At 37.0% G+C, this 27500-nt stretch overlaps 2 protein-coding genes across 8 annotated transcripts in view; one reads left to right on the plus strand and one right to left on the minus strand.

The window, feature by feature from the left end:
• dsc2l (desmocollin 2 like) overlaps positions 1-27500 on the minus strand; it is a 1349056-nt gene that overhangs the window by 53829 nt on the left and 1267727 nt on the right. The gene's annotated exons all lie outside the window — the stretch shown is intronic.
• tshr (thyroid stimulating hormone receptor) overlaps positions 1-27500 on the plus strand; it is a 43525-nt gene that overhangs the window by 14152 nt on the left and 1873 nt on the right. For 4 of the 7 annotated variants that reach the window (XM_087297258.1, XM_087297257.1, XM_087297255.1 and 1 more), the window contains 8 exon segments: positions 233-304; positions 3554-3628; positions 5839-5913; positions 7733-7807; positions 7889-7966; positions 8315-8383; positions 12709-12786; positions 21835-22023. In XM_087297258.1, coding sequence (XP_087153384.1) covers positions 285-304; positions 3554-3628; positions 5839-5913; positions 7733-7807; positions 7889-7966; positions 8315-8383; positions 12709-12786; positions 21835-22023 — 659 coding nt within the window. In that variant the 5' untranslated portion in view covers positions 233-284. 7 annotated transcript variants of the gene reach the window in all.

The raw sequence follows: 27500 nt of genomic DNA on the forward strand, positions 1-27500 counted from the left end.
CTAAAGCGGCCCACATTTATGTGCTTTCTGGGTGGTTTGCTAAAATGTTTATACTAAAGAAAGAACTAATAATTAAAAATTGCAATTATATTTACAAACTTTAGTTATAGTTTAAATTGCATTATTTGAACTAGAATGCGCATTTACAAAAAAAACGATGTATGCAAATGTCGATGCATTTTAATAAATAGAATTTTATTAAATGTTTCTTTAATGTTCTTTTTGATTCTAGAAGTCTTCACGAGACAAGGCTAACAAGAGTTCCCAAAGATGCCTTTGCAAATATGGTCAACATCTCAAGAATGTAAGTACTTTTCAGAGAGAGAGGTTAGATAATTACATATTTAAAATAAGTTGATTAACTTAAGTAACTAATCCTGTTTATTTGCAAATATAAATAAAAATAGAAGCAGAATTAATCAGAATATATGTTATATATGTCTAAGCAATATGATTGCTCCATGGCAGAAAGTGGTTTTTAGAAACACTGTTGATATTTGAAACTCTAAAACATCCAACACACAGCAAAATAAATGTTACTTATGTTGAAAATGAAGCAGCCTCACCATCCTTTTTATGTCTTTCTAATTTCTAATCTCTCTCCAGTGCTCAAAGTCTTTTATTTGCCTTTATTAGTGCTGATCCTGGCTCTTATGCGATTATAATCCTCCTTTTATTAGTGATACTCCCTTTCCCTCCATTATGAGCATATACAGCCATTTGGCTGACTGCCTACAGTATACAGTGCTCAGCATTTATAATAAGTGCACCCCTCACAAATCTCTCTTTTAAATTCATAGTTTTAACAGAAAGCTATACAATATTATATTTCTGCATGTACATTAGATAAGTCAGTATTGAAGCCAAGTCTGGAGCATTTAACTAAATAACTTATGATAACAGTACAAAAACTAGTACTTACAAATGTATATGTTACAGAAAAATATTAAATACAATTAAAAAAAAGAGAGGAAAAATCAACAGAAGGTTGTATTATATATATATATATATATATATATATATATATATATATATATATATATATATATATATATATATATATATATATATATATATATATATATATATATATATATATATATATATATATATATATATATATATTTATTTATTTATTTATTTATTTTTTTTTTTATTTTTTGCAATATTTTGCTTGAACTTAATTGTATTATCTTTCAATTTCTAAATATATTTGGCAACAAAAAAAAAATGTTTTAATAAATATTTCAGTTTTATAAATCTGTTTTGTTTAAATGCACCAAAATACATTGCCGAGATTCACTGAGAAATGGAAAAAATATTCCTTTTCAAAATGGGCTATACTCAATTACGCTGAGCTCTGTAGTTGTATTGCATAGTCTCATTAACAGTTTTTTCACAGGTTTACAAAGCCAAAACTATACACAAATGCAATTACTTCCAGCACACACTGAGAACAGAAGACTAACAAACAGGGCTTGACATTAACTCCTGCTAACCTGCCAAATGTGGCTAGATTTCAGCTTTGGCGGGTTAGGCAACTACACACACTAGCCACTTTGGCAGGTTGAAAATTATTTTTAAATTGTAGTTTTCTCAAAAGCAGGGTTCGACAATAAGTATGGTGCAATATGCGTGCAAATGCGATCTTAGAATCGAGAAGCAGCATGACTGACAAAAAGAATTGTTCGCGCGAGCAAAGGTGAAAGAGCGAATGGCAGGAGGATCACTCGTGCTAACAGCTGATGTGCGCGCTCGCATTTCCTTGCATGAAGCAATTGTGCTTAGAAACGCAAGTGGTGTGATCGGTTCTCTTTCAAATAGACAAAAAGTTATGCCCATGCACTGTCTTGCTGCTTTCAATAGTTCCACATTTGTCTTTTTGGTTGCTTTCGCTGAAAATATTCTTAGATCAGATTAGTAATCTGCCTAACGTTAACCATGTACACAGGTCATTCTTTCATTATTGCACATGGAATGTTTTTCACTTGCTTTCTTTTGCTTACAGTATTTTTGTTAATATGGTCTAATTATAATTTTTGACAGTAACATGGCTTTAATGGGATTTCAACTCCCCATTTTTGTGTAGTTAACTGGTGATCTGGGACCTTTAGCCTGGACAGATTACTGTGCATATTTTAGATACATGACAGCAATTATTTCTTAAATGTCAATTGTAGGAGTCTGAAATAGAGGGATCCATTTGCATTAAATTTATTAAACAGTTTAATCACAATCACACAATACGCACTTGCATGCGAACTCACATCAAACGTAGTTAGTATGGGTCTAAGGGCTGGCGGCTGGCTGTCAGGGAGTGTGATAGCAGGCATGGTTCAGAGGCAAGATATCAAGGCTGGATTCAGGGCAGGCGGCGTGGATCAGAGTCAAGGGTACAAGCAAGGTTCGAGGCAGCAGGCGAGGCGAGGCAAGGCAAGGCAAGGCAAGGCAAGGCAAGGCCGATATACAGTCCAGGTAATACACGGGAGATCAGGCAAGGAGATAACGCTCAGTAATGTCAGGCAGGGCAAAACAAGACTTTGCAATGGAGTGAGTGTGTGAGCTGCTTATATGAGTGTGTGGATCATCAGTAGGATGAGCTGCAGGTGTGTGTGGCAATCAGTGTCACAGAATGACATAATGCTAATAGTCCGGTGATGGTGGCCTCTGCTGGCCAGCGAGGGGAATGACTGGGACCGAATCGGTGATATCAATGGTTTTTTTGTTTTTGTTAAAGAAATGTTTTGTTAAATAAAAAGTATAGTATACAGCTATATTTAGCTGGTTTGGACACATTTAAAATTTGTGGCTAAGGAATAAATATTTATTTATGTTTGGTGTGGTGAGAGAAAAAAATGGTAAATTCTTAATTTTAAGCTCAGAAAAGTCATGTGAAATAAAAACAAATTGTAATACAACACTATAAAACCATGACCCATTTGCTCATGCTCATTGAGCAAGCTCATACACGTCACACAAAAAGGTAAATTAATGAAGAAGCTTGTAGACATAGCACAAAATCTAAATCAAGTAATTTTAGCATACCAAAGGTAAATTTATGCATATGAAATATATTTTCCCAACAACTAAATTGTGGCTAGTGAAAATGTAGAGTGGCTAGTAATGTTGGAAAACAACTAGCCACAGTGGTTGGTGATCAAAAAAGTTAATGTCAAGCCCTGCTAACAAATAATAAAAAAAAAAAGTTTGTTTTGGTATAAATTAACAATACCATCAGTGTTTCTCAGGAATTGCTTATTGCACTATTAATAAAGGAACTGCACCATTGTAATTGTGGATTATTTCTCAGAAAGTTTGAAGAGAAAGTTTTTTTTCTCTCTTTTATGTTACATCTTAGGCTTCTTAGAATGAAAGTATAAAATGAAACACTTTTTTGATTTTTAAGACGAAGGTTTCGTTTTTCTCTCTGACGTGAGGTGATCATTTGAAATAATAACCTTTATGTATGTTATTATTATGGCTTTTTTATTAAATTATATATTTGTATTTTTTAAAACTCAGTATTTTAACTTTTCTTCCCTGCTTTTCTCAGCTATCTATCAGTGGATATCTTTCTGAGCAGGTTAGAAATGCATTCCTTCCACAGCCTGAGAGAGCTTACACATATGTAAGTCAAAACTTCCTCACTCAAAAAACATGTGTCAGTGTCACTGATGTCATCACTGAAATAGAAATGTATATATGTAGCACAGTTACAGTAGCTGAATTCAACAGATTTTGATGTTTCAGATTTGTTTCAATTATGTACGTAAAAGCAGTTTCTACAGCCTGGTTTCTTTGTTCATGTGCTGGTATTTGTATATAATATTTAAAAGCCAAAACATATTTTTTTTTGTATGATTTTGGTATGATTTACCAAAAATAAACATTTACTTACTGTTTATTTACTCTCAAATGGTTACAAACCTTAAACTTTCTTTTTTGCAACAAAACTCTGATGGAAAAATCCAGCTTAATCCAGCCTAGGCTGGTTGGCTGATTTTAGCTGGTCAACTGGGCTGGTTTTAAAAGGGTTTTGGCCATTTTTCAGGAAACCCACACGAAGGCAGGGAGAACATGCAAACTCCACACAGAAACGCCAACTGAGCCGAGGTTCGAACCAGCAACCCAGCGACCTTCTTGCTGTGAGGCGACAGCACTACCTCTGCTTTGTTGAGTTATTTTTAACCTTTATTTGGTTATTTATAAAATAACTCAACCAGTTGGGTTAAAAATTTTGAATTTCAACAGTCAACTGATTTAAGACGCAGAACAGCTGTATTAACATGCGTACGTAACGTTGTTTTAGAGTAATAAAGTTTATTTAAGGGCGACACAGTAGCGCAGTAGGTAGTGCTGTCGCCTCACAGCAAGTAAGTCGCTGGTTCGAACCTCTGCTGGGTCAGTTGGCGTTTCTGTAAGTTGATTGTACAAATACACTGCCAACATTTTTCCCTAATATGGATGTCATTAGCTACAGGTTTGCAACATTCAGAATATCTTGTTTTCCCTACTGAAAAAACAGCCTAGGTTGGTTGGACATAGTTGGACATAGCTGGTTTTGGCTGACCAGCCCAGTCGACCAGCTAAAACCAGCCAAAACATAAAAACAAAACAAAAAAATCTGGACATAGCTGGTTTTGGCTGGGCTCCCAGCCTGCCTAGGCTGGTCAAGCTGGTTTTAGCTGCCCATCTACCAGCCTGACCAGCTAAGACCTAGCTGGAAATGACTGGGAACCAGCCTGGAAATGGCCAAAACCCATCTAAAACCAGCCCAGTCGACCAGCTAAAACCAGCCAACCAGCCTAGGCTGTTTTTTTCAGTAGGGAAAACAAGATATTCTGAATGTTGCAAACCTGTACCTAATGACATCCATATTAGGGAAAAATGTTGGCAGTGTATTTGTACAATCAACTTACAAAAACGCCAACTGACACAGGCCGAGGCTCGAACCAGCGACCTTCTTGCTGTGAGGCGACAGCACTACCTACTGCACCACTGTGTCGCCCTTAAATAAACTTTATTACTCTAAAACAACGTTACGTACGCATGTTAATACAGCTGTTCTGCGTCTTAAATCAGTTGATTGTTGAAATTCAAAATTTTTAACCCAACTGGTTGAGTTATTTTATAAATAACCAAATAAAGGTTAAAAATAACTCAACAAAGCATCAAATATTTAACCCAACTGGTTAAGTTATTAATAAAAAACCCAATAAAGGTTAAAAATAACCCAACAAAGCACCAAATATGTTTATCTCAACCATTGGGTTAAGTAAATAACTCAAATTTTTTTAGTGTATGCTGGATAAGTTGGGGCAAGGCAGTGGTGCAGTAGGTAGTGCTGTCGCCTCACAGCAAAAAGGTCGCTGAGTTGCTGGTTCGAACCTCGGCTCAGTTGGCATTTCTGTGAGGAGTTTGCATGTTCTCCCTGCCTTCGTTTGGGTTTCCTCCGGGTGCTCCGGTTTCCCCCACAGTCCAAAGACATGCAGTACAGGTGAATTGTGTAGGCTAAATTGTCCGTAGTGTATGAGTGTGTGCGTGAATGTGTGTGTGGATGTTTCCCAGAGATGGGTTGCGGCTGGAAGGGCATCCGCTGCGTAAAAACTTGCTGGATAAGTTGGCGGTTCATTCCGCTGTGGCGACCCCGGATTAATAAAGGGACTAAGCCAACAAGAAAATGAATGAATGAATGGATAAGTTGGCAGTTCATTCCACTGTGGTGACCCCAGATTAATGAAGGGACTAAGCCGAAAAGAAAATAAATGGATGAATGAATGAATGAAAATTACATATTAAATTCATGAAATTGATCTCTCTCTCTCTCTCTCTCCACAGAGAAATAAGGAACACACGAAAGCTGACATTCATCCACCCAGAGGCTTTTAAGAATCTCCCTAATTTACAGTATCTGTGAGCAAAATCACTGTTGGATTCCTCTTCATGTACTCATTAATGCACATGCACTCGTCCATCACATATTGTTGAAGCTGTACAGTATAAATATTTAAATTTCAGTTTGTCTTGAGCACTTAAATGTCATCTTACTACAGACAGATTATCTAGAGCAGGCGTGTCAAACTCAATTCCTGGAGGGCCGAAGCCCTGCACAGTTTAGTTCCAACCCTGCTCCAACACACTTACCTGTAGGTTTCAAACAAGCCTGAAGGACTCAATTAGTTTGATCAGGTGTGTTTAATTAGGGTTGGAACTAAACTGTGCAGAGCTGCGGCCCTTTTGGAACTGAGTTTGACACCTGTGATCTAGAGCAAGGGTTCCCAAACTTTTCAGCACGCGACCCATAAAATAACAATACCAGTGACTCGCGACCCCCAATATCCCCTGAGGTGGTTATAAATACAGAAAACTTGCATGCAATGGCGCACACACACACACCAATAGACCAAAGTCAATTCTTCGTTTAATTTTTTTAATGTATTTCAGTGCTGTAAATGGGCCAGAAAGTTTAACCTGGTGTTATAAAATCAATCTGCTGCATCTGACGCTATTGCTGTCTTTAAAATAATGTATTTACCCCAGGGGTCGCAATCCAATAGAACAAGTAAATAAGCTACTATAGTAACTATAAACGGCTGTTTTTTTCTCTTCAGTTGGTTATGGATAAAATATGGTAACTCTTATGGTCTAAAAATAATAAGTAGATTTTTGGAAATCACCAGGCGACCCCCCTTCATTGTTCCGCGACCCCTCAAGGGGTCCCGACCCCCACTTTGAGAACCACTGATGTAGAGCATAGGTCCCAAACTCAATTTCTGGAGGGACTACTTTTGAACATCTTAGTAAGTTAGATCAGCTGTGTTGGAGCAAAACAGAGCTGTGGCTTTCCAGGAATTGAGTTTGAGACCTATGATTAGAGATTTAATGCATTAAGTTATAATTGATTCATATGATCTACATTTGTGGCCAAATACATTACAGAACACTTACGGCACGAGGGACTGAAATGAATATAGAATTTATTGATAGCTTTGTTATTGTGTGATAAAATTTATTGATAATAAAATAATATTATCCACACTGAAAAAAATGCAGAACTGTTGCAAACAATTTATTTGTATTAAATTTAAACAAACAAATTAAGTTTAATAATGTTCAACTTAATTTGTTTGTTTAAATTCAGCCCAAATAAATTGTTTACAACCACTTAACGGAAAAAAATTGAGTAAATCCAAGAAATCATCTTTGAATATTTTTTTTTTCAGTGCATGTAAGTCCACACGTAGGATAACAGTGTGGCTCAGTGGTTAGAACTGTTGCTTCACATCAAGAAAGTTGCTGGTTCGAGCCTCGGCTGGGCCAGTTGGCATTTCTGTGTGGAGTTTGCATGTTCTGCTTGTGTTCGCGTGGGTTTCCTTCAAGTGCTCCAGTTCCCCACACAGTCCAAAGACATGCGGCTCATGTAAATTGAATATTGGCCATACTGTGTGTGTGTGAATGCGAGAGTGCATGGGTGTTTCCCACCCGGGTTGCAGTTGAAAGGGAATCCCGCTGTGTTAAACATATGTTGGATAAGTTGGCGGTTCATTCCGCTGTGGTAGTTTTTTTTTTTTGGAAATCATGTCAGAAATGAAATTATTCAAAACTTATATCCTATGCAGCTAAGTTATGCAAGCAAACGTATGGCTTTTGCTGAATTGCTGACGGTAACTATACCCTCAGCAATACAATTGTCATTGTGGACAATACATAAGACCATGTGCTGTGTTTGCAGAGGATTATTCAACACAGGCCTCACCATCTTCCCTGACCTGACCAAAATCCAGGCTGAGAATTCATACTTCATACTGTGAGGAAGGTTTTAATGTTGTGGTTTTCATACAGATCCGTGTCAAGGTCTTTGATGAATGTATTTTTGCTTCTTCTGCAGAGAAATTAGTGATAATCCTTATATTGCTGAAATTCCAGCCAATGCTTTTTTTGGCATTACCAACGATCTACTATCACTGTGAGTCTTGTCACATTCTCTCATTTTCACATTTTAGTCATACCAAGAGAGTTTTAGTTTGTTTTTTTAATCTGCCATTTGTTAACTTCTTTCATCCACAAGTTTTCTTTGAATTGAATACATACTAATTAATAGGTATTGGGAAGAGTTTTTGTTATTGATAAAAATAAATCCTTTTAGCAGCAGCTTATTTTTGATGCTTTTTAGTATCTGATACAATTATAAACACAGTATACTCAAGTATCTTGTGGAGAGGCTCTTTAGCCTTCCTCTTTAAATTGGCAAACTATTAGCCAGATGTACAGCTTGCTATTAGGCATAACTGTGTTTTTGCTCCTCATTCAACAGGAGGCTCTACAGCAACGGCTTTACGAAAGTCCAACCACATGCTTTCAATGGCACAAAGCTGGACTCAGTGTAAAGTATTTTATAAAAACGCTGAATGACATAAGTAAATATATATATATATATATATATATATATATATATATATATATATATATATATATATATATATATATATATATATATATATACAGTTGAAGTCAGAATTATTAGCCCCCTTTGAATTTTTTTCTTCTTTTTTATTTTTATTTTTTTCCAAATTATGTTTAACAGATCAAGGAAATTTGTTTTATTTCGGCTAAAATAAAAGCAGTTTGTAATTTTGTAAACACCAATTTGGGGACAAAATTATTATTTATTAAGCTATATTTTTTCTTGATAGTTTACAGAACAAACCATCGTTATACAATAACATGCCTAATAACCGTAGCCTGCATAGTTAACCTTATTAACCCATTTAAGCCTTTTAATGTCAATTTAAGCTGTATAGAAATGTCTTGAAAAATATCTAGTAAAATATTATTTATTGTTATCATGGCAAAGATAAAATAAATCCGTTATTGAAAATGAGTTATTAAAACTATTACGTTTAGAAGTTTGTTACGTACATTGCTACATTAAACTGAAATTGGGGAAAATATATACAAGCACAAGCAGTCTAATAATTCAGGGGGGCTAATAATTCTGACTTCAACTGTATATATATATATATATATATATATATATATATATATATATATATATATATATATATATATATATATATATATATATATATATATATATATCCCAGAGATGGGTTGCGGCTGGAAGGGCATCAGCTGCATAAAAACTTGCTGGATAAGTTGGCGGTTCATTCCGCTGTGGTGACCCCGGATTAATAAAGGGACTAAGCCGACAAGAAAATGAATAAATGAATATATATATATATATATATATATATATATATATATATATATATATATATATATATATATATATATATATGTGTGTGTGTGTGTGTGTGTGTGTGTGTGTGTGTGTGTGTGTGTGTGTGTGTGTTTGTGCATTTCACTTATTTAAGAGAATATTTAACATTTAAGAAAATAGTTTAACCAAGGACTCTTTAACCCAGGAGAACCTTTTTTACTTCGAGGCCCACTTTTTTCTCCAATAAATTTTTGAAGGGCCACCTGTCTGACATTTCTCTTTCTCTAATTTTATATATATTTAAAAGATAAAACATACACAGAGTGCTTCTGAAGCTCATGTGCAATTTTATTTTACATTCTATAACAGAAACACATTGAGCCTCTCTAGTAGAGAACCTACACTGGTCTTACGGTTCGGTTCGGTTACGATTATCATGCCATCGATTCGGTTCAATTCGATATCTCAATGCATTGATGATGCTTTTCATACACAGTTTTATATTGGGGGGTTTGGGGGAGGGTATAACAAGCTGTCTGTATAAACACACACATTCATGGACACAAAGCACCAAGCAAGCGACACACAGCATCACGCTCTCTCTCATTCACACACATAAACACACACACGCACGCCTGCTTGCTCGCTCGGGTGCGATATTGCTAGACCGACCACTTCCGTTCAAATTACACCAGAGTAACCGACCACTTTATTTGTAAAATTTATTCCATCGCCACAAGAAATCTGGTCAGCTTCCGTGGTACAGCCGTGGGAATGCAGACCTCTATCCAGAAGTATCGCTGTAACAGCCGAGAGGAGAGGAAAAGTCACACCAGCAGGTCAAATGAGCCACAGTGAGAGAGGGAGAGAGAGAGAAATAGAGTTTACTTTCATTCTCTCAATCGCTGTGAAATAGGGACTTCTGCTGTATCAGTGAAAGACTGTCCAGCAAACACACACGCAGTGAAATTATGCACAGCTTCTACGTTTTTAAGTAGTTTTCAAGTAGCTTTAAGTAGCCTCCCTCGCCTTAGTAAGCTACGGCGACATTGCACATATGAGATAAATGACGTCAGTACATAATAACCGCTTATGATTAAATAATTAATTTTTGTCACAAACAAAGAATGTTCAGATGGATCCAAGTGCAAGTGAAAAGATAATATTTATTGACACAGTCAAGATAAATGTAACGAGTGTGTGCGGTGCTAGGGCTAGGAGAAACCAGAACAGGGATCAGACAGGAAAACAGGGTCCAGTGGTAACTCCGCACGGTCCTGGGCACAGACAAATGCACACTTAAGCACACGTAACGAACTGACAAGAAAACACAGAAAACGTTGCACATATATAGGCACGATAATGAGCCTCAGCTGGCGAACTAATCAAACCAACTAAGTGCCGTCATAACACGTGACCAAAACAAAACTAACCCACATGATCAAACAGACGCTCCGGAAGAGCGCACAAACCTGCAACCGTGACAAATTTTGACAATTAATTTTGACACCCCTACTCACTAGATCCTCCCGTATAGGCACGGGTCCATTGCAAAAACACTCACAGGACATTAATTTGGACAACGATGCCGATAAATAGTTCACACAAAAATACACAAAGAGAGATTTTCACTCCACGCATATTGTAACAGAACAGACTTACGTGTATTAGTTGTTGACCATGAGGCTGTTTTTGCCTTTTGATTACTTTGCCTAAGTAATCAATCAGAGAACAAGAAAACGTGCATTACTTTGATCATTTTAATATAGCAAAATAATAATAATATCCAAAAACGATTGTATAATATTGAGAGTTCATTTTAAAATCTCGCGGCCCACCTGCAGGCTCGCTGAGGCCATGGTTTAACTCAGTGGTTCTCAAACTTTTTTCATCAAGTACCACCTCAGAAAAAAATTGTCTCTCCAAGTACCACCAAAATGAGCAGTATTGAAATACAGTAGCGTAGTAGGCCCAGTAAAGCAGCTAAAACTCTGCACAGTTAAAAAAAACATGGCAGATAAACTCAGAAATATAGACTAAATGTCATGTATGGCATATTATATAAATATTTTTTGATAAATTTTGAAATATATTTGGCATGTACATGACATATTTCATTCCTCCGAGTACCGCTAGAAGGAACCACGCGTACCACTAGTGGTACACGTACCACAGTTTGAGAACCACTGGTTTAACTGATAATCAGTGTGATTTAAGATGGAATTGTAAGGATTATTCTTGGAGTTGATAGTAAATATTTATTGCAAATAATGTGAGTTAATAATCAATAGTACAGTTGAAGTCAGAATTATTAGCCCCCTGAATTATTAGAATTAGCTGAATTATTAGAATTTTTTTTTCACAATTTCTGTTTAACGGAGAGCAGATTTTTTTCAACACATTTCTAAACATAATAGTTTTAATAACTCATTTCTAATGACTGATTTATTTTTTCTTTACCATGATGACAGTAAATAATATTTGACTAGATATTATTCAAGACACTTCTATACAGCTTAAAGTGACATTTAAAGGCTTAGCTAGGTTAATTAGGTTAACTAGGCAGATTATGGTTATTAGGCATGTTATTGTATAATGATGGTTTGTTCTGTAGATTATCAAAAAAAAAAAAAAAATAGCTTAAAGGGGCCAATAATTGTGTCCTTAAAATGGCTTTTTTAAAAATTAAAAACTGCTTTTATTTTAGCCAAAATAAAACAAATAAGACGTTCTCCAGAAGAAAAAACATTATCAGACATACTGTGAAAATTTCTTTACTCTGTTAAACATAATTTGGGAAATACTTTAATAAATAAATAAATAAATAAATAAAAGGGGGGCTAATAATTCTGACTTCAACTGTATGCTTCTTTCCTCAAAGAATTAATTCAAATCAGAAAAATTCCAGTGTTTTAATCAGCATTAGTAGCTTACAGTATAGCGTATGCTTGAATAAGAAATGCTTTGGGGAGCAATGTTATTCATTATTATCATTTTACAAATCTGGATGCTTGTGTAATTAACCTCAGCCCCCAAGGGGTTTCTTGGGGGGGAAACAGGATAATAAGGTCAATTCCCCTAATATCTCAGACTCCCTTAGGTTGTAATCTCTTGCTAATGTCATTGTGGTTTTGCGTGTTGACATTGGACTGCTAAATCAGGACAAAGGTACCTGTTGAAAGCACAAAGCGAAAACTTCATTACAGTATGGTTATATTGCTTGTAAAGATACATTGTGCTAGATAATATTTATACACCATATACAATTTATTTTATTATTTTTATTGTTGTTGTTGTTGTTGTTGTTGTTGTTGTTGTTGTTGTTGTTATTATTATTATTAGTAGTAGAAGTACTAGTATTATTATTATTATTTGGACAACTACAATGTGCAAATTATTTTGTTCATTAATTTTCTTGACAAGAATGATTGTATTGTATAAATGAATTATAATCCACAATCTGAATGTTTTCATTCTTTTCTCTCCAGGTACTTGCATAGAAATAGGGAACTGACCAGGCTAGATGAGAAAATGTTTGCTGGGACAAGTAGTGGGCCAATGCTCCTGTGAGTGCCTTTTGTTTCTGCTGAAAACACTTGAGATTCAGTGTCTATAGTTCCCTCTGAGGTCTTTTACTCAGGGTATACAACCCTTGTTCACGAACGATTTTTGTGTTGTGGGAACGCAATCTTAGAACATTATACAATACAATAATAAAAAGAATTTTAGTCTTATAATTACATTTTCTAAATCATTTATATCAAATTAGATAATGTCTCATAGCACTTTAACAGATATTATTTTCCTCTTTCTAATTCTAGCACTATATGTTGTTTATTTTGTTTAGACAAAGACTTTGTACTAACATTTTTATGCTCTTTTTTGGCATTACTAATTTAAAGTTTTTCTGTACATTCAAAATATCTCATGTGAAAGCAGGATGTTGAACATATTAATGTCTTATTTGAGTGCTAATGTGGACCTGCTGAAATCACAGTCCTTTAATAAGTTAATAATGTGGCCTCTCAACTACCCTCTCAGGAGTCAGCTCAGTGTGAAATCATTGCTATGATGTCACTGGCTAACTATCTCACAATGACAAAACCAGACAAGCACACTTTTTCTTTCCTAATTTTAAACTAATGTTGTGCAATATACTCTTTGGAATATCTGTTTTAAAAAAAAAATGAAGCGAAAAGGAAAAAACAAGCTGTGATGGTGGGCCTTTTTTTATTGTGGTGCTGTTCACACCTGGTGGTGAGATGGAACAATGTTCTTTCATTGATACTATCGCAGGTGGATGATATTAATTACATGTCTAAATGAGGTCTAGTTAGCTCTTATGGCGTATATCATAGGTCTCAAACTCGATTCCTTGAGGGCTGCGGCTCTGCAGTTTTGCTCAAACCCTAATCAAACACAGCTGATCCAACTAATCAAGGCGTTCAAGGCGTCTACTATGGACTATTAAGCAGGTGTGAGTTGGAGCAGGTTGGAGCTGAACTATGCAGAGCTGCAGCCCTCAAGGAATCGAGTTTGAGACCATTGGCGTAGATTATCATGTGGCAAAATGCATTCCAATAGCCACAAATAACCCGTAAAGTGAACAAAAATAAAATTAAATACAATTTATTTGTATGTACTTTAGTTTACTGAATGGATTTGAGGCAATGCCTTATATTGGTATACTTCAAGTCTGCTAAATTGGAACTAGGTTTGGGTATCGTTTGGGGTTATTTCGATACCGGTGCTAAATCGATATTATTAAAACGGTACCAGTGCCAAAATGGTGCCTGAACCGATACTTTTGAGCCACAAAATTATGGTGGGTGACTCTAGCAAAATCTTTTATTTGACAAGATCTTGTAAAAATGTATTTTAATAGAACAATATAATTAAAGTTTAAAGTAAACACCGATTCATATTTTATATATTTGAATTACATTAATATATTTCCTTTAATCATTTGTTGGTTAGCATGAATTTAAGATTTTCATTATGAAATTACATTAGCTTACTACTAACCTGTGGAAAGGCTGTCATCAAAATACTGAATTAAGTAAGGGCTGGTGGAAGAGTGCTCTTTTAATGGAATTTGATACCCCAGGTTGAATAGGAAGGAAAAACCTCAGCATTTCGCGGTGAAGGTGTCTGTGGTCCTTTAAGGTTATCAAAAATCACTGTTTACATGGTAGTCTAGAATCTTAATCATAGTATTGTCTTAATTATAATAAAATCGGAGCATTGGTGTCCATATACGTACTCATTGAAAGTGCCAGATGATGTCACAAGTTTTCACAGACAGTGCATTCCTCTGCCTTTAAGTTGAGCCCTCAAATGTGTCATTAAGTTTCCCCCTTACACGCAACTTTTGTAAAGCATATGCTTCACGTTGCTGTGTCAGAATCCTTGCTTGTAAAATACGCTTTAGAACGCTTAGTTTAAGCAAATTTAATGAGCACGATCATGTGTGTTGATCTGAATAGAGTTGCTCTCGCTCACCGAATGTTCTATACTGTGTGCGTTGCGTGCGTCCATTCCCTAAGCAACAAGAATAAACGCCTGACGTTGCCTGTCAGCATTGCTTAAAGTTGTTTAGAATTCAGAGTTTAGAGATGATGTGACAATGCATACCTATGTGTGCCTTTGATGCACCCCTTGATGCTTCTTACATCCTTGTCTCAGCACCAATGGCACCGAAATTAGGCACCGAAATTCCTATGCTGATCCGGTCCGGTACATAACGGTTACAAAGGTACCGGTGCTATAATGGCACCGGGTTTCGGTACCCAACCCTAATTGGTGCTTAATGCACTTTAGTTGTGGTGGGGTGCAACTAATGTTGTGTTAAGTATATTTTTTGCTAAAGTGGAACTGGTCCAAGTATACTTAAGTACAGCTTAAATATCTACCCTATTTTTATTTTTTTTTAAATAGAGCATTTAATGTGCACAAATGTATTTTGCTATCGTTACAATGGCAACAACATTACACTTTAAAAGTGTTGGACATGCATTTATTGTAAAGTTTTTTTTTCATTGTTATTTTAGGTAACACTAAAGTTGTTATGAAATTAAAAGGCCATTTTATTCAACTTAAAGGGGTGGTTCACAACATAAACAACATCTCTGAATTTAATACGCTCAAAGTTCAATGCAAAGGGAGACACTGGCATTTAAGTTAACTTAGTAAAGCCTTCAGCGACTACAAAAAAATACATTAGGGCAAGTAAGATCACAAACGTTTCAGGTTACATGCATTCACCACACCAGAGCAAAGGGGCGTGGCCAGAGGCCAGAGGTGTTGTAGCAGAGAAAGCTAAATGCCGTCCAAATGTTGTTATTTCCAGAGCTTCTTCTGTTTCTGTATTTGGGCTTCCAAAGGACAAGACATAAAGAGAGACGTGCTTACAATTGGACTTTTCTTACAGAGAATTATAAAAAGATATATAGCTAGCATTTGACAAAGGAGAGCTTTCACAATCTCTCCCAGTTCAGTGTTGGATTCGGCTGAAAACTTGTCAAAGAAGGAGCAGCTCCAACCATGGCTGTAGATTGTGAGCCACAACCTGTAAAGTATTTTTATTTGTTAATAGTTTCCCCTGGGCTGGCCTCGGGGAAGCACATCGCTCCTGATTGGCTGGTGTCATGCTTCAGTGACGTCTTTTAACTCGCTCGTGTTCTCGTGGTTTATGTCCTGGGTACCGGCGTAGCGGACTCTGCTGAGGGTCTGTTTGCGAAAGTTCTTGTGGTCCCAAAACTTAAGGGGTTGAATAGAAAGTTTGTGGTGACCCAATCGCGCGGCGGTGCGGTGTTCGAGCAAGCGAGAGGGGACAGAGAGCAAAAGCAAGCACAAGCAAGCTACTGCCAAAAGGGACGTTTTCTGCTGCAGGGCGTTTTTAAGTGACCTGGTTTAGTCCATCCCCATGACACTGTCTTCCAATGAGCAGTTGCCATGAAGAGCGGGGCCCAGTGCCATCATACTAAGGATCAATTATTCAATTGCTTGTTAATTTTTATGTGGTGAAATCTCTTGTAAGTTTGTTACTATCTTGCATCAAATGTTACAAGCCAAAAAAAAGTATACATCTGCCTTAATTGGAACATTTCAAGAGATTGTCTTTTATTCGTATGCATTAATTTTCAGAGACCCTTTGTCTCTACAAAAGCGTACGTTTGGCAGGATGTCCACATCACGAGCCATGGTCTCATGGAAAAGAGTCTCGTGAGGCAGTTAGTTAGCAGTTCCTGTTGAAAATCCTGTAAAGCACCATTTTTGGGTGATTAATTCATTTAGCAACTTTAGTAAAGGGAACATCTGCGCACAAAGTATTGGTGAAGATCAATCAATTGGCTGTCTGCTATGTGGTGGTATAAGCCAGAGGTTCTCAAAGTGGCGGTCAGGACCCCCCGAGGGGTCGCGGGACAATGAAGGGGGGTCGCCTGGTGATTTTCAAAAATCAATTAATTTTTATTAAACCTTAAGACCTACTATATTTTATCAATAACCTACTGATAAGAAGAAAAAGTCGTTTATAGTTACTATAAACTATATAGTTACTATAGTAGCTTATAGTTACTAGTTCTATTAGATTGCGACTTCTTGGGTAATTACATTATACTAAAGACACAGCAATACTGTCAGATGCAGCAGATTTTGTAACACCAGGTTAAACTTTTTAGCCCATTTACAGCACTGACATACATAAAAAAACAAAGAATAGACTTGGGTCTATTGGTGTGTGTGTGTGTGCGTCATTGCATACAAGGTTTCTGTATTTATAACCACCACCTCAGAAAATATTGGGAGTCAAGAGTCACTGGCATTGTCATTTTGGGGGTCGCGGGCTGAAAAATTTGGGAACCCCTGGTATAAGCCATCGAGCCAGTTCAGTGATCAGACATTGTAGCGCTTAACCAAGATTTCAGATACGAACTCGTTTTGATCACTGCAATGTGCCAGTGAGGTCCTTCAGCAGTATGTTGTAGCAAGGACGTAAACAAGGATGTAAACAACAGGAAATGTTGTTTGGCACCATTAACAATTTAGCTACAAGTTAATATTTATCTGTCAAACCCCTGTAAACACTTTTTTCGCTATCAGAGATGACGCCCAAACTCTTTACCTGCACAGAGGGAAAATTGTGCTGTGATCAATGTCTATTGTGAAATTATCAGCTTTATCCAAAACACTTTTGGTGTCGATGAGAAGGGCTTCAGTTTTTTATTTAATTTTAAAAAGTTAGCTGAAAGCCAGATTTTTAATTCAGCTAAACATCTTAGACATACATAAACATATAAACACACAGTCCTTTTTTATTCAATTTTAAAAAGAAATACAAACGGCTAAAGTTTAAGGTAGACACAATGAAAAGTACACATGTTTGCCAACCTACCTACAAACAAACTAAGTTACAAACAGTAATTCTTATTGGAGCGATCATGTGGTGAATGTTGTGTTGAGCCCGATGAACTTTACATCGACAAATAGAGCAAGTGTGTTCCTTTAGTGGCATCGTTTTGACTCTCACGCTGAAAATGGCGGACATGAAACAACAAGCCGAGGATATGGTGATGCGGCTGTCAATCATTATTGGTGGGAGGGGGGACCGCACTCCTACGCCAAGTTGCGGTTGGTCTCAAAACTGCTCCAATTGGTCCACCGTTTTTATGTTGTTAAATTGAAAAAAAAATGACTGGGTGTGTTTATATCACCCCAATATGACAGTCTATACACTATACCTACACACATGTCTGTCCAAACAGCTTGATTTTTCACTTAATTTTTCATCTCTTTAGTGTCTCATTAACTTCAAAGCTGTGGTCACACTGGGCTTTTCTCCTCATAGACTTCCATTCATACGCATGCGAATGCATCAGACCGGAAACGCAAGGTCATGCCTCAAGTTTCGCAGGTTCCTGCGGTGCAAATTTCAAGCTTGGTGAACTCTGACCTGCGAATTCGCATCACTTGACTGCGTGAGACCAACCGAGGATCAAAACATGACCTCTCTGGACAGCATTTTAAAAAATGGAGCAATCACTCGCCTTTTTTAATTCAATTCAATTCAATTCAGCTTTATTTGTATAGCGCTTTTACAATGTAGATTGTGTCAAAGCAGCTTCACATAAATGGTCACAGTAACTGGAACAGTGTGGTTCAGGTTTTAGTGTTTAAGTTCAGTTCAGTTTAGCTCAGTTCAGTGTGATTTAATCATTACTGAGAGTTCAAACACTGAAGAGCAAATTCATCGATGCGTAGCTCTACCAATCCTGAACCATGCGAGGCAGTGGCGACAGCGAAGAGGAAAAAAAAATTCACCTGATGGGAGTGAAGAAAAAAAAAAACCTTGAGGGAACCAGACTCAGTTGGGCACGACCATTTTAATTTCTCCGCTGGCCAAAAGTCTTGTGCAGAGCTTCATTCGCCGTGATTTTAATGTCTGATAATCTTGTTTAATCGTGCCCCTTTTCGCAGCGCCGCACGACAGAATTTCACATGATCAAACTCTAGTGTGAGTAACTTTTACTCAATTTAGAGAGGGACCAAATACACTCTGAACTAAGTAAATTTACTCAGCAGATTTTGCTGTGAATGCTTAACAAATGATTACTTATTTGCTAATGCTTGATACATTATTTATAGTGTGCAGTTATTTTAAAGGGTTACCAAAAATAATAATAATTGGTCAACTTTAGGGATGGTCCACCCAAAAATGAAAATATTGTAATTAATTACACATCCTCAGGTTGTTCCAGTCATGTATAAATGTCTTTATTCTGCTGAACACAAAGAAAGATATTTGGAAGATGATTGGTTACTGTCTTGGCATTGGCATATGTGTGTTTATGTAGCCAAGCGACCTCTTGTGGTTAAATGAGGTACCAAAACAATGCTAGGGTTTTTTTGTATTTTTATTTCTTTTTTATTAACAAGAACCAACATGTACAGTTTTCTTATACAATCAATACACTTTACATTTCTTAACAAGAATGAAATAAGTGAGAAAAAAGGAAATTGAAGAAGAAGGGAAGAAAAATAAAACAGGAGAAAGTACATATTTATCAAATTACGGTCCCACTTTATATTAAGTGGCCTTAACTAATATGTACTTACATAGGAATTAATAGTTTGTTACAATGTACTTATTGTGTAAATACATGTATTTACTATGTACTTATGCTTGATTTAATACATGTTTGTACTTACATCTGTAATTAACTTTTGTAATTACATTTGTAAATACACTGTTGACCATCCCTTACACCTTAACCCACCCTTAAACCTACCCATACCACCAAACCTGTCCATAACCCAACCTCTATCCCAACTCAAAAGCACCACGTGTTCTCAAATACATCGTAAACACAGTAAGTACATTGTATTTATTTTTCTGATGTAAGTACATAGTAGTTAAGGATACTTAATATAAAGTGGGACCCATATTACATACAAAAATATACGCATTTTCCAATTTTAGTTATTACCAAGAGTTATTAATGCACTTTAACAACAGGAAATGCATATATACAAACATTTTATGTAAAAGGAGGAGCATATATTAATTGTTTTAATTGCTTTTCTTTTTTTAGACTTGGAAATCACTTATATTTATGTCTGAATCTCTTTTTCTTGCACCATAAAGAGAGGTTTGCTTCGGGCAAACTTGGATTTATGTATGTGAAATTTACATAATAAAAGTTTAAAATAAAACCAGCATCATTTAAAGAGCGATCCTTAACATAATAACCCAAAATCACATGTTTATAAGATAAGGAAAATCATTTTAAAATATTAGGAGCAATAAAAGCTTCAACATTAATTTAAAAAAGTCGAGTATGTTGGCAAGACCATATAAATGGGAAATAGTTTCGTTAAAGCTTTCACAAAAAACAGCATTCTAACTCAATATCAGTTACATTTTTGTAGAAATAATTTTGTAGGATAAACTCTATGAAGTCATTTAAATGATATTTCTTTAGCCTTTATTTGTAATAAAAAATTGAGGTAATGACCATACTAGAGTCCAGTTTATATTCCAGTAAAAATAACATGATATAGACATATTTTCTTTTAAGATTGAAGATCTAATTTTGTGATTAATTAGGCTTAAATCCAGAGAAACAGATAAAACAGACTGAGGTTTGTTCAGGTTTAGGAGGACAAACAGAACGTGCTGATGTACACACAGTGCCTTTGTACAGCATATGTATGCCAGCAGGTATTAGAATTGTAAATTCCTGTAATGTAACAGGATTTTTGTATCTTGCGATACATTCTGTAAATATAAATAAATTACCGGCATTATCAAATAATTGATTAACTAATAATAGTCCATTGTTAAACTAATTGTTGAAGAATAGAGACTTATTTCTATACAAGAAATTGGCATTATTCCACATGAGGAAACTATGTGGGGAGAAGTGTTTATAAATAAGCCTCCATGTTGTAAGCCAGGCATGTCTAAACTCAGTCCTGGAGGGCTGGTGTCCTGCAAAGTTTAGTTCCAACCCCAATCAGATACACCCGGGCTAGCTAATCAAGCTCTCACTAGGCTTTCTAGAAACATCCTTGCAGGTGTGTAGAGGCAAGTTGAAGCTAAAATCTGCAGGACACCGGCCCTCCAGGACTGAGTTTGGACACCTCTGTTGTAAGCACTTGTTGATGCAATTTAGAGAGTTTGATTGGGAGTTTTTCAAATGTATAATTACACATTAAAAGAAATTCTAAACAACCCATATGAGAACAAATGAAACGGGGGATAATATTCCAGATAGACAAAGTATTTATAAGAAATTTAAATAGAAAAATGACCATTAAGGGAGTTAAAATCAATAAAATGTACAACAATGCTAGGGGTGTACATAAAAAAGATGATGAGCACAACAGTTATACAAGTGCACAGACTCAATGAGGACAGCAAAGTAAAGCATAAAATAGCAAAACAAATGCAAGAAAGTGTTGTAAAAAAATTAATGAGTGAAAAGAAGAGAGAACCCAGTCCAGGAGACTCGAAACAAGCAGAATTCCTTTATTGAGACGTGTTGGTTAATCTGCAGTCATACAGCGTCTTTAAAATGTCGATGTGTCTGCAAAAGCCTACTAGAGGTCCGCAGTCTGCAAGTTCTTTCACAAGTCTCTCACAAGTCTGATTTAAGACAAAGATTTCATGTCTATATTGTGTTCTTAGGAGGAGGGGATATGGCTAAACAAAGCATGCAAATTAAGAGTTGTGGTCGGCATGGTAAACTGCTTTTTTAGGTCTAATCTCATCATGTTCTGGAGACAGAAACCGCCTGACCATTTGATCGAAAAGAGAAAACAATAGACACAACCATGCTGTGAAACTAACAATTTGCATTACTTTGGCTTAGCCTGTAATCAGAAAGACAAAAGGTTAATGTCCCTCGTAGCTGGGATGTTAATGAAATGATATAATTAAAAACCAGAGAATATAACTTTTCAGTTATACGTAGATTATTGTTCTTTTGCAATTAGATGATATAAATTTATATTTCCACAAAAGGAAAACAAGCAATAATGGAAACTTCATTGTAAATTGGACGAGCTTATTCCTGATTACTTGAGTGACTCACGTCTTCTTTTCTCATCAGTGATGTGTCAGAATCAGGAGTTACTTCTCTCCCAGCCAGAGGGTTGGATTCACTCCGGGAACTCTGTGCTCGTAATGTTTGGGCCCTCAAAAAGCTGCCACCAATCAAGACTTTTAGACACCTAGTTACAGCAGACTTGACCTACCCCAGCCACTGCTGTGCGTTCAAGAATTTGAAGAAAAAACGGGGGTGTGTGGCTACAGTCTGAATTATTTTATGTTAGATCAGTAAATATATGAAGAGTTCAGATGCAAAACCCCTTTAAATCCATCAGACCTTTTTTTCTTGCAAACGAGCATCTATCAGGCTTCTCTGGTGAAGGTTCAGAAGTTTCATTACATATGTAATGAAAAGGTTATTAGCTAGTAAATAAAATACCTTTATTTCAAAAATGTCACTTTTAGACAATTCTTTATTTTTTCACATGGTAAATTATTATTATTATTTTTTTTTTGGCGTTAAAAGCAGCTAAATCCACATCTGCTTTTTATGCAAAACCCTCTAAATCCACCTATTGGAGCAAGACAGTGTATTCATCATTCTTTCATTTTCTTGCCGGCTTAGTCCCTTTATTAATCTGGGGTCGCCACAGCGGAATGAACCGCCAACTTATCCAGCAAGTTTTTACGCAGCGGATGCCCTTCCAGTCGCAACTCATCTCTGGGAAACATCCACACACACACTCATACACTACGGACAATTTAGCCCACCCAATTCACCTGTACTGCATGTCTTTGGACTGTGGGGGAAACCGGAGCACCCGGAGAAAACCCACGCGAAGGCAGGGAGAACATGCAAACTCCACACAGAAACGCCAACTAAGCCGAGGTTCGACCCAGCGACCTTCTTGCTGTGAGGCGACAGCACTACCTACTGCGCCACTGCCTCGCCCAAGACAGTGAAATTAGTTGAAAATCACTAAAGAAGCCATTAGAAGTGAAGTTTCAGAAACTAAAGCTGCGGTCACTCTGGGCTTTTCCTCCCATAGACTTCCATTCATACGTACGTGAATGCGTCAGACCGGAAACGCAAGGTCATGCGTCAAGTTTCCCAGGTTGCTGCGGTGCAAAGTTCAAGCTTGGTGAACTCTGACCTGCGAAATCGTATCACTTGACTACGTAAGACCAATCGAGGATCAAAACATGACCTCTCTGGACAGAAATGAAAAACATGGAGCAATCGCTCGCTTTTTTAAATGTCTAATAATCTTGTTTAATCCCGCCCCTTTTCGCACTGCTGTACGACAGAATTTCGCACACACAAACTCTAGTGTGACCGCAGCTTAATTTCCAGAGGAGCACGTGATATGAATGACTGCAGCTGGCCGCTTATCTACACGCATTAGCTAGCCAATCAGATTGATCCAAACTTACTATAAGTAGCCTAGTTAGGACTACTCCTTTATCTTCGTTTTTCCGAAGGAACCCCCATCCACCCCTTCTCCTCCTTTCCTCCTTTACCAGGGGGAGCTCTCGAGAACCACCTGATCTCGTACTCTCCTCACATGCTCTTTGGACCAGGCGGGAACCCTGGGCTAAGCTATCTCCAAACTCAGGGTTCTCTCCCAGGACCAGGCCCGGATTGGCCAATCGGGAGGACCGGGAGAGTTCCCGGTGGGCCGGTCCGTTTTTTGGCCGCGAGGGCCGGTGTTTCTAGCTGCTTGCACTCTCAGCAGTCGCACTTTTTTTTTTTCATTTATTTATTTATTTATTTGACCATAGCCTCACTCTTTTTATTCATTATTTTGCTGCAGCTCCGCTCTTCTTATTTATTGTCTCGCAGCTCCATGAGCAAAATGCAGCCTGCAGGGTAATGATGATGTAACTATCATTCCGGCCACTCAAGCGCAACAGCACCATTGTGGTCCAGTGGTCAGCATGTTGCGTTACGACATCATTGATCCGTGTTCAAACTTTACCTGGGAAATTCTTTTTTTTTCTTCTTTTTTTTGTTAAGACATATAAAACTGTAAGGTTGTTGAACATTTGAAGTTTTAAAGCAGCTGTTTTCTTGAAAAAGACGGGATAGTGTAATTAGAAACTGAATTGGAAATGACCTTATTTTTCGTGAACTGAGGTGGACCGCTCTGATGCTTGAAACTCCAGGGCTGACAAGGAGTCCCACTTAGGCCCTGCCCGAGACAGCATGCCAAACCTGCTAACTTGCTAGTGTGAACTCTTGAAATTATTTTACCAAACACATTACAAAAAACACCTGAAATTTAAAATACATGAATATATACGTGAGTGGCTTTTCATTCTTCTGTGATAAACCAGGGGAAAAAGCAGAAGAAAAATGAATGAATGAAATTAAGTGCATTAATTACTAACAATAACATTAATTAAATCAACATTAACAATCTGTTGTCATTTCCGATATTTGGGATTTAGATTTAATGTAAGTAGAGCAATGTAAACATTGTAAAGTCAGCTTGTTATGTTCAAATAATGTAGTGTCAAACATTATGAAATCTGTGCATTGTCGATTCATATAAAAAGCTTATCAGACGTATAGGTATTATGAGGTAATATAAATAATGCATAGTTTTATATGTTATATACAGGGCTTGACATTAACTTTTTTGATCACCAGCCACTGTGGCTAGTAGTTTTCCAACATTAGTAGGCACTACCCATTTTTGTTGGGAAAATATATTTTTTATGCATGAATATAACTTTGACATGCTAAAATTACTTGATTTAGATTTTGTGTTATGTACACATGCCTCAATTATTTCACTTTTTGTGTGTCGTGTATGAGCTTGCTCAGTGAGCATGAGCACATGGGTCATGGTTTCATAGTGTTGTACTACAAGTAGTTTTTATTTCACATGACTTTTCAGAGCTCAAAGGATTTACCAAATTTAGCTCTGACCACACTAAAAAATAAATAAATTGTATTTCTTCGCCACAAATTTTAAATAATGTGTCAAAACAAGCAAAATATAGCTGTGTACTTAACTTTTAATTTAACAAATCATTTCTTAAAAGAAAAAAACAGTTGACACTAACTACACATAAATGGGAAGTTAATATACTATATACCGTTCAAATAATGGTTAAAGTGAAAGCAACTGGTGCTGCTTACAAAAAGACCAATCTGGAGCTCTTGAAAGCAGCAGGACTGTGGGTGCATGAACATCACTTTTTGTCTAGTCTATTTGAGAGAGAACCGATCGCACCAGTTGCACTTCCAGGCACGGTTGTCTCAAGCAAGGAAATAGGAGTGCGCACGCAGGGTTCAACGCTAAGGATTTTTTCTACTGGCCCAATCGGACCAGTGGTTCAGATTTTTACTTGCCCTGCCAATATTTTCACTGGCCCCACCAAAAAAAGTTAATTTCATAGCCACAAATAAAAAAAAATGTGTCAAAATATTTGTAAATAAAGAAATTAAATATAAAAAAAAAATTTAATAAATGTGTAATGAGCAAAATTCAAAGTGTTTTGAAACAAAAGATGGCTAAAGACCTGCCAAACTGACGGCCAACTGTACAAAAGATCACTTATTTTTTTTTAGTCGTGGTGTACCCTCGTATATGTCTGCTTCCAAGATGTTAGAAACAAATGTTTTCCTTTAGCATCATCATTTGATGTCACTGCCATGTTGCTGTCTCTTCACTGTACTAATAACGTGCTTTCAACATCCAATCAGATAAGAAGAACCGAGAAGGTAGCATTTGAAGGCTTGAAAATACGAACTGTTTCTCAATTCTAAAACTTTATTTGCACGCGATTGACAAATAGTCACAGGCAAATTAAACTTAAGTAACAAGGAAGCAGTGGCCCGATCGGGCCAGTAACTATCCTGTCTACTGTCCCGAGCATCTCACACGCTGGCCCCGGGCCATCGGGCAGTCCTTATTGTTGAGCCCTGGCACATGTTTTAAACAGTTGCGCATCACATCAGTTGTTGGGGCTAGTGATTGTGCTCTCATTCGGTATTCAACCGGCTTTCTATTGGTCGCACGAACATAATTATATTTGTCAGTTATGCTGCTTCTCGATTCTAAGATCGCATTTGCACGAATATTGGGCCATCTTTATTGTCAAACCCTCCATGCTTTTTAGAAAACCACAATTTAAAATGAAATTTCAACCAGCAAAAGTGGCTAGTGGAGGTGGCTGTCTAACCCGCCACAGCTAAAACCTACCCTCAGTTGTAAATGTAAAGCCCTGGCTATATTTATCTTTTAAAAAAATAGCTTACATTAGCAAATAAAACACAAAGTAGGCCTACTGGGCAGAAAAGAGATGTCTCTCCGACAATTTTAGAAGCTGTCATTCATTCATCCTCACCATACTCAAGGTCTTGGTCTCTTGTTTACCCTCATAGCATCCACGTGGGATAATAGAACGACCTCTTAAGGGGCCATGACACCCCCCACTTTCGGTTAAAGTCTACTTCAGAATTTTTTCAAATGGGCGTGGAGCTCCGCGAGCATCGGGCAGGAGTGGGCGTGGGCGTGGCCAACAGGGGAGAACGTGAGCAAACAACTGTTGTTGTCAGTTAGCTCACAAAATGAGACAAACCGTGAGGAGACGCATGAGTTTATAGTTCACAACGTTAAAATGCAAAGAAGTGAACAGTGATTTAATGCCCTGCTACATTTGTTATTCGTAATTTCATATACAGATAACCACAATTTATATCATTATAAAGATAAGTGTGTTCATGTAAACCCTATAAATGAGGACTTCTCCCTCAATCCCCGTATCCAGCAGACTCAATGCAGCAGGTCTCCTGACCTGTCTATTTTAACCATTAACCCTGCTGGTAATCTGGAGGATTTAGGCAAACACAGCAGCACGGCGATGTGTCTGAATGTCAACGAACTCCTGATAAAAGACAGCGTCCGCCATTCTCTAATTCTCGTGCTGCTCTCCTGACAAAAATGCTAGCAGCACACACACAGCATTGCTGTATGATCGGTCCTGACAAGATCACGGGGGAAAACATGCAACAAACCAAGGTGGATCATGGAAACAAACACATGACCCTTCATGAACGGCTAACTGTGCCGTGGTTTCCGTGTCTCTCAGCTCGGGCTTGACACTGGCAGGTCTGGCAGGTCTCATGAATAATTAAGCAGCCGGCTCTTCTCGTAGGATAAGAAAACACAGCTATGAATAATAATGAGAAACCGACGCGTCATCATTGCACTTGCAGTACTGCGCTACGTCGCCGATTTTGATCCCGCCCCAAAAATCAAGCTGAAATTAGCTGACAAAAGCTCAAAATTATCCAGTTTTCCCCACAATTAAAGCTGACAGGTGCTAACATTGTCTTAACTGATGCTCAACACACACACATCTGTTAATATAAAAAAAAAAAAAGTTCTCCGAGGTGTCCTGAACCTTTAACTCTGTCTTTTGTGAAATGGAGTTGCCGTTTAACGTATAGTAAATCAGACTCAAAGCATCGCAAAAAAAAAATAATAATAATAATCATTATGAATACATGCTACACTTCCGACTGTGCATCGCGTTTTCTTTTTCTTATAATTCAGAGTTTTGAGGTAAGAGACGTTTTCATTTGCCATTCACTGACAGCCAGAGAGGCTCATCCAGTTCATCAAATTCCGTCTTTTTAAAATTGAAATCGAAAGCGCATTGTGTCTCCTCACATAAGTCGGCGTATCAGCGCGCTGCTACATTAAAAGCATT

The sequence above is a fragment of the Danio rerio genome, chromosome 20, assembly GCF_052040795.2.
Source record: "Danio rerio strain M-AB ecotype USA chromosome 20, GRCz13ab, whole genome shotgun sequence".
NCBI classification, from domain to species: Eukaryota; Metazoa; Chordata; class Actinopteri; order Cypriniformes; family Danionidae; genus Danio; species Danio rerio.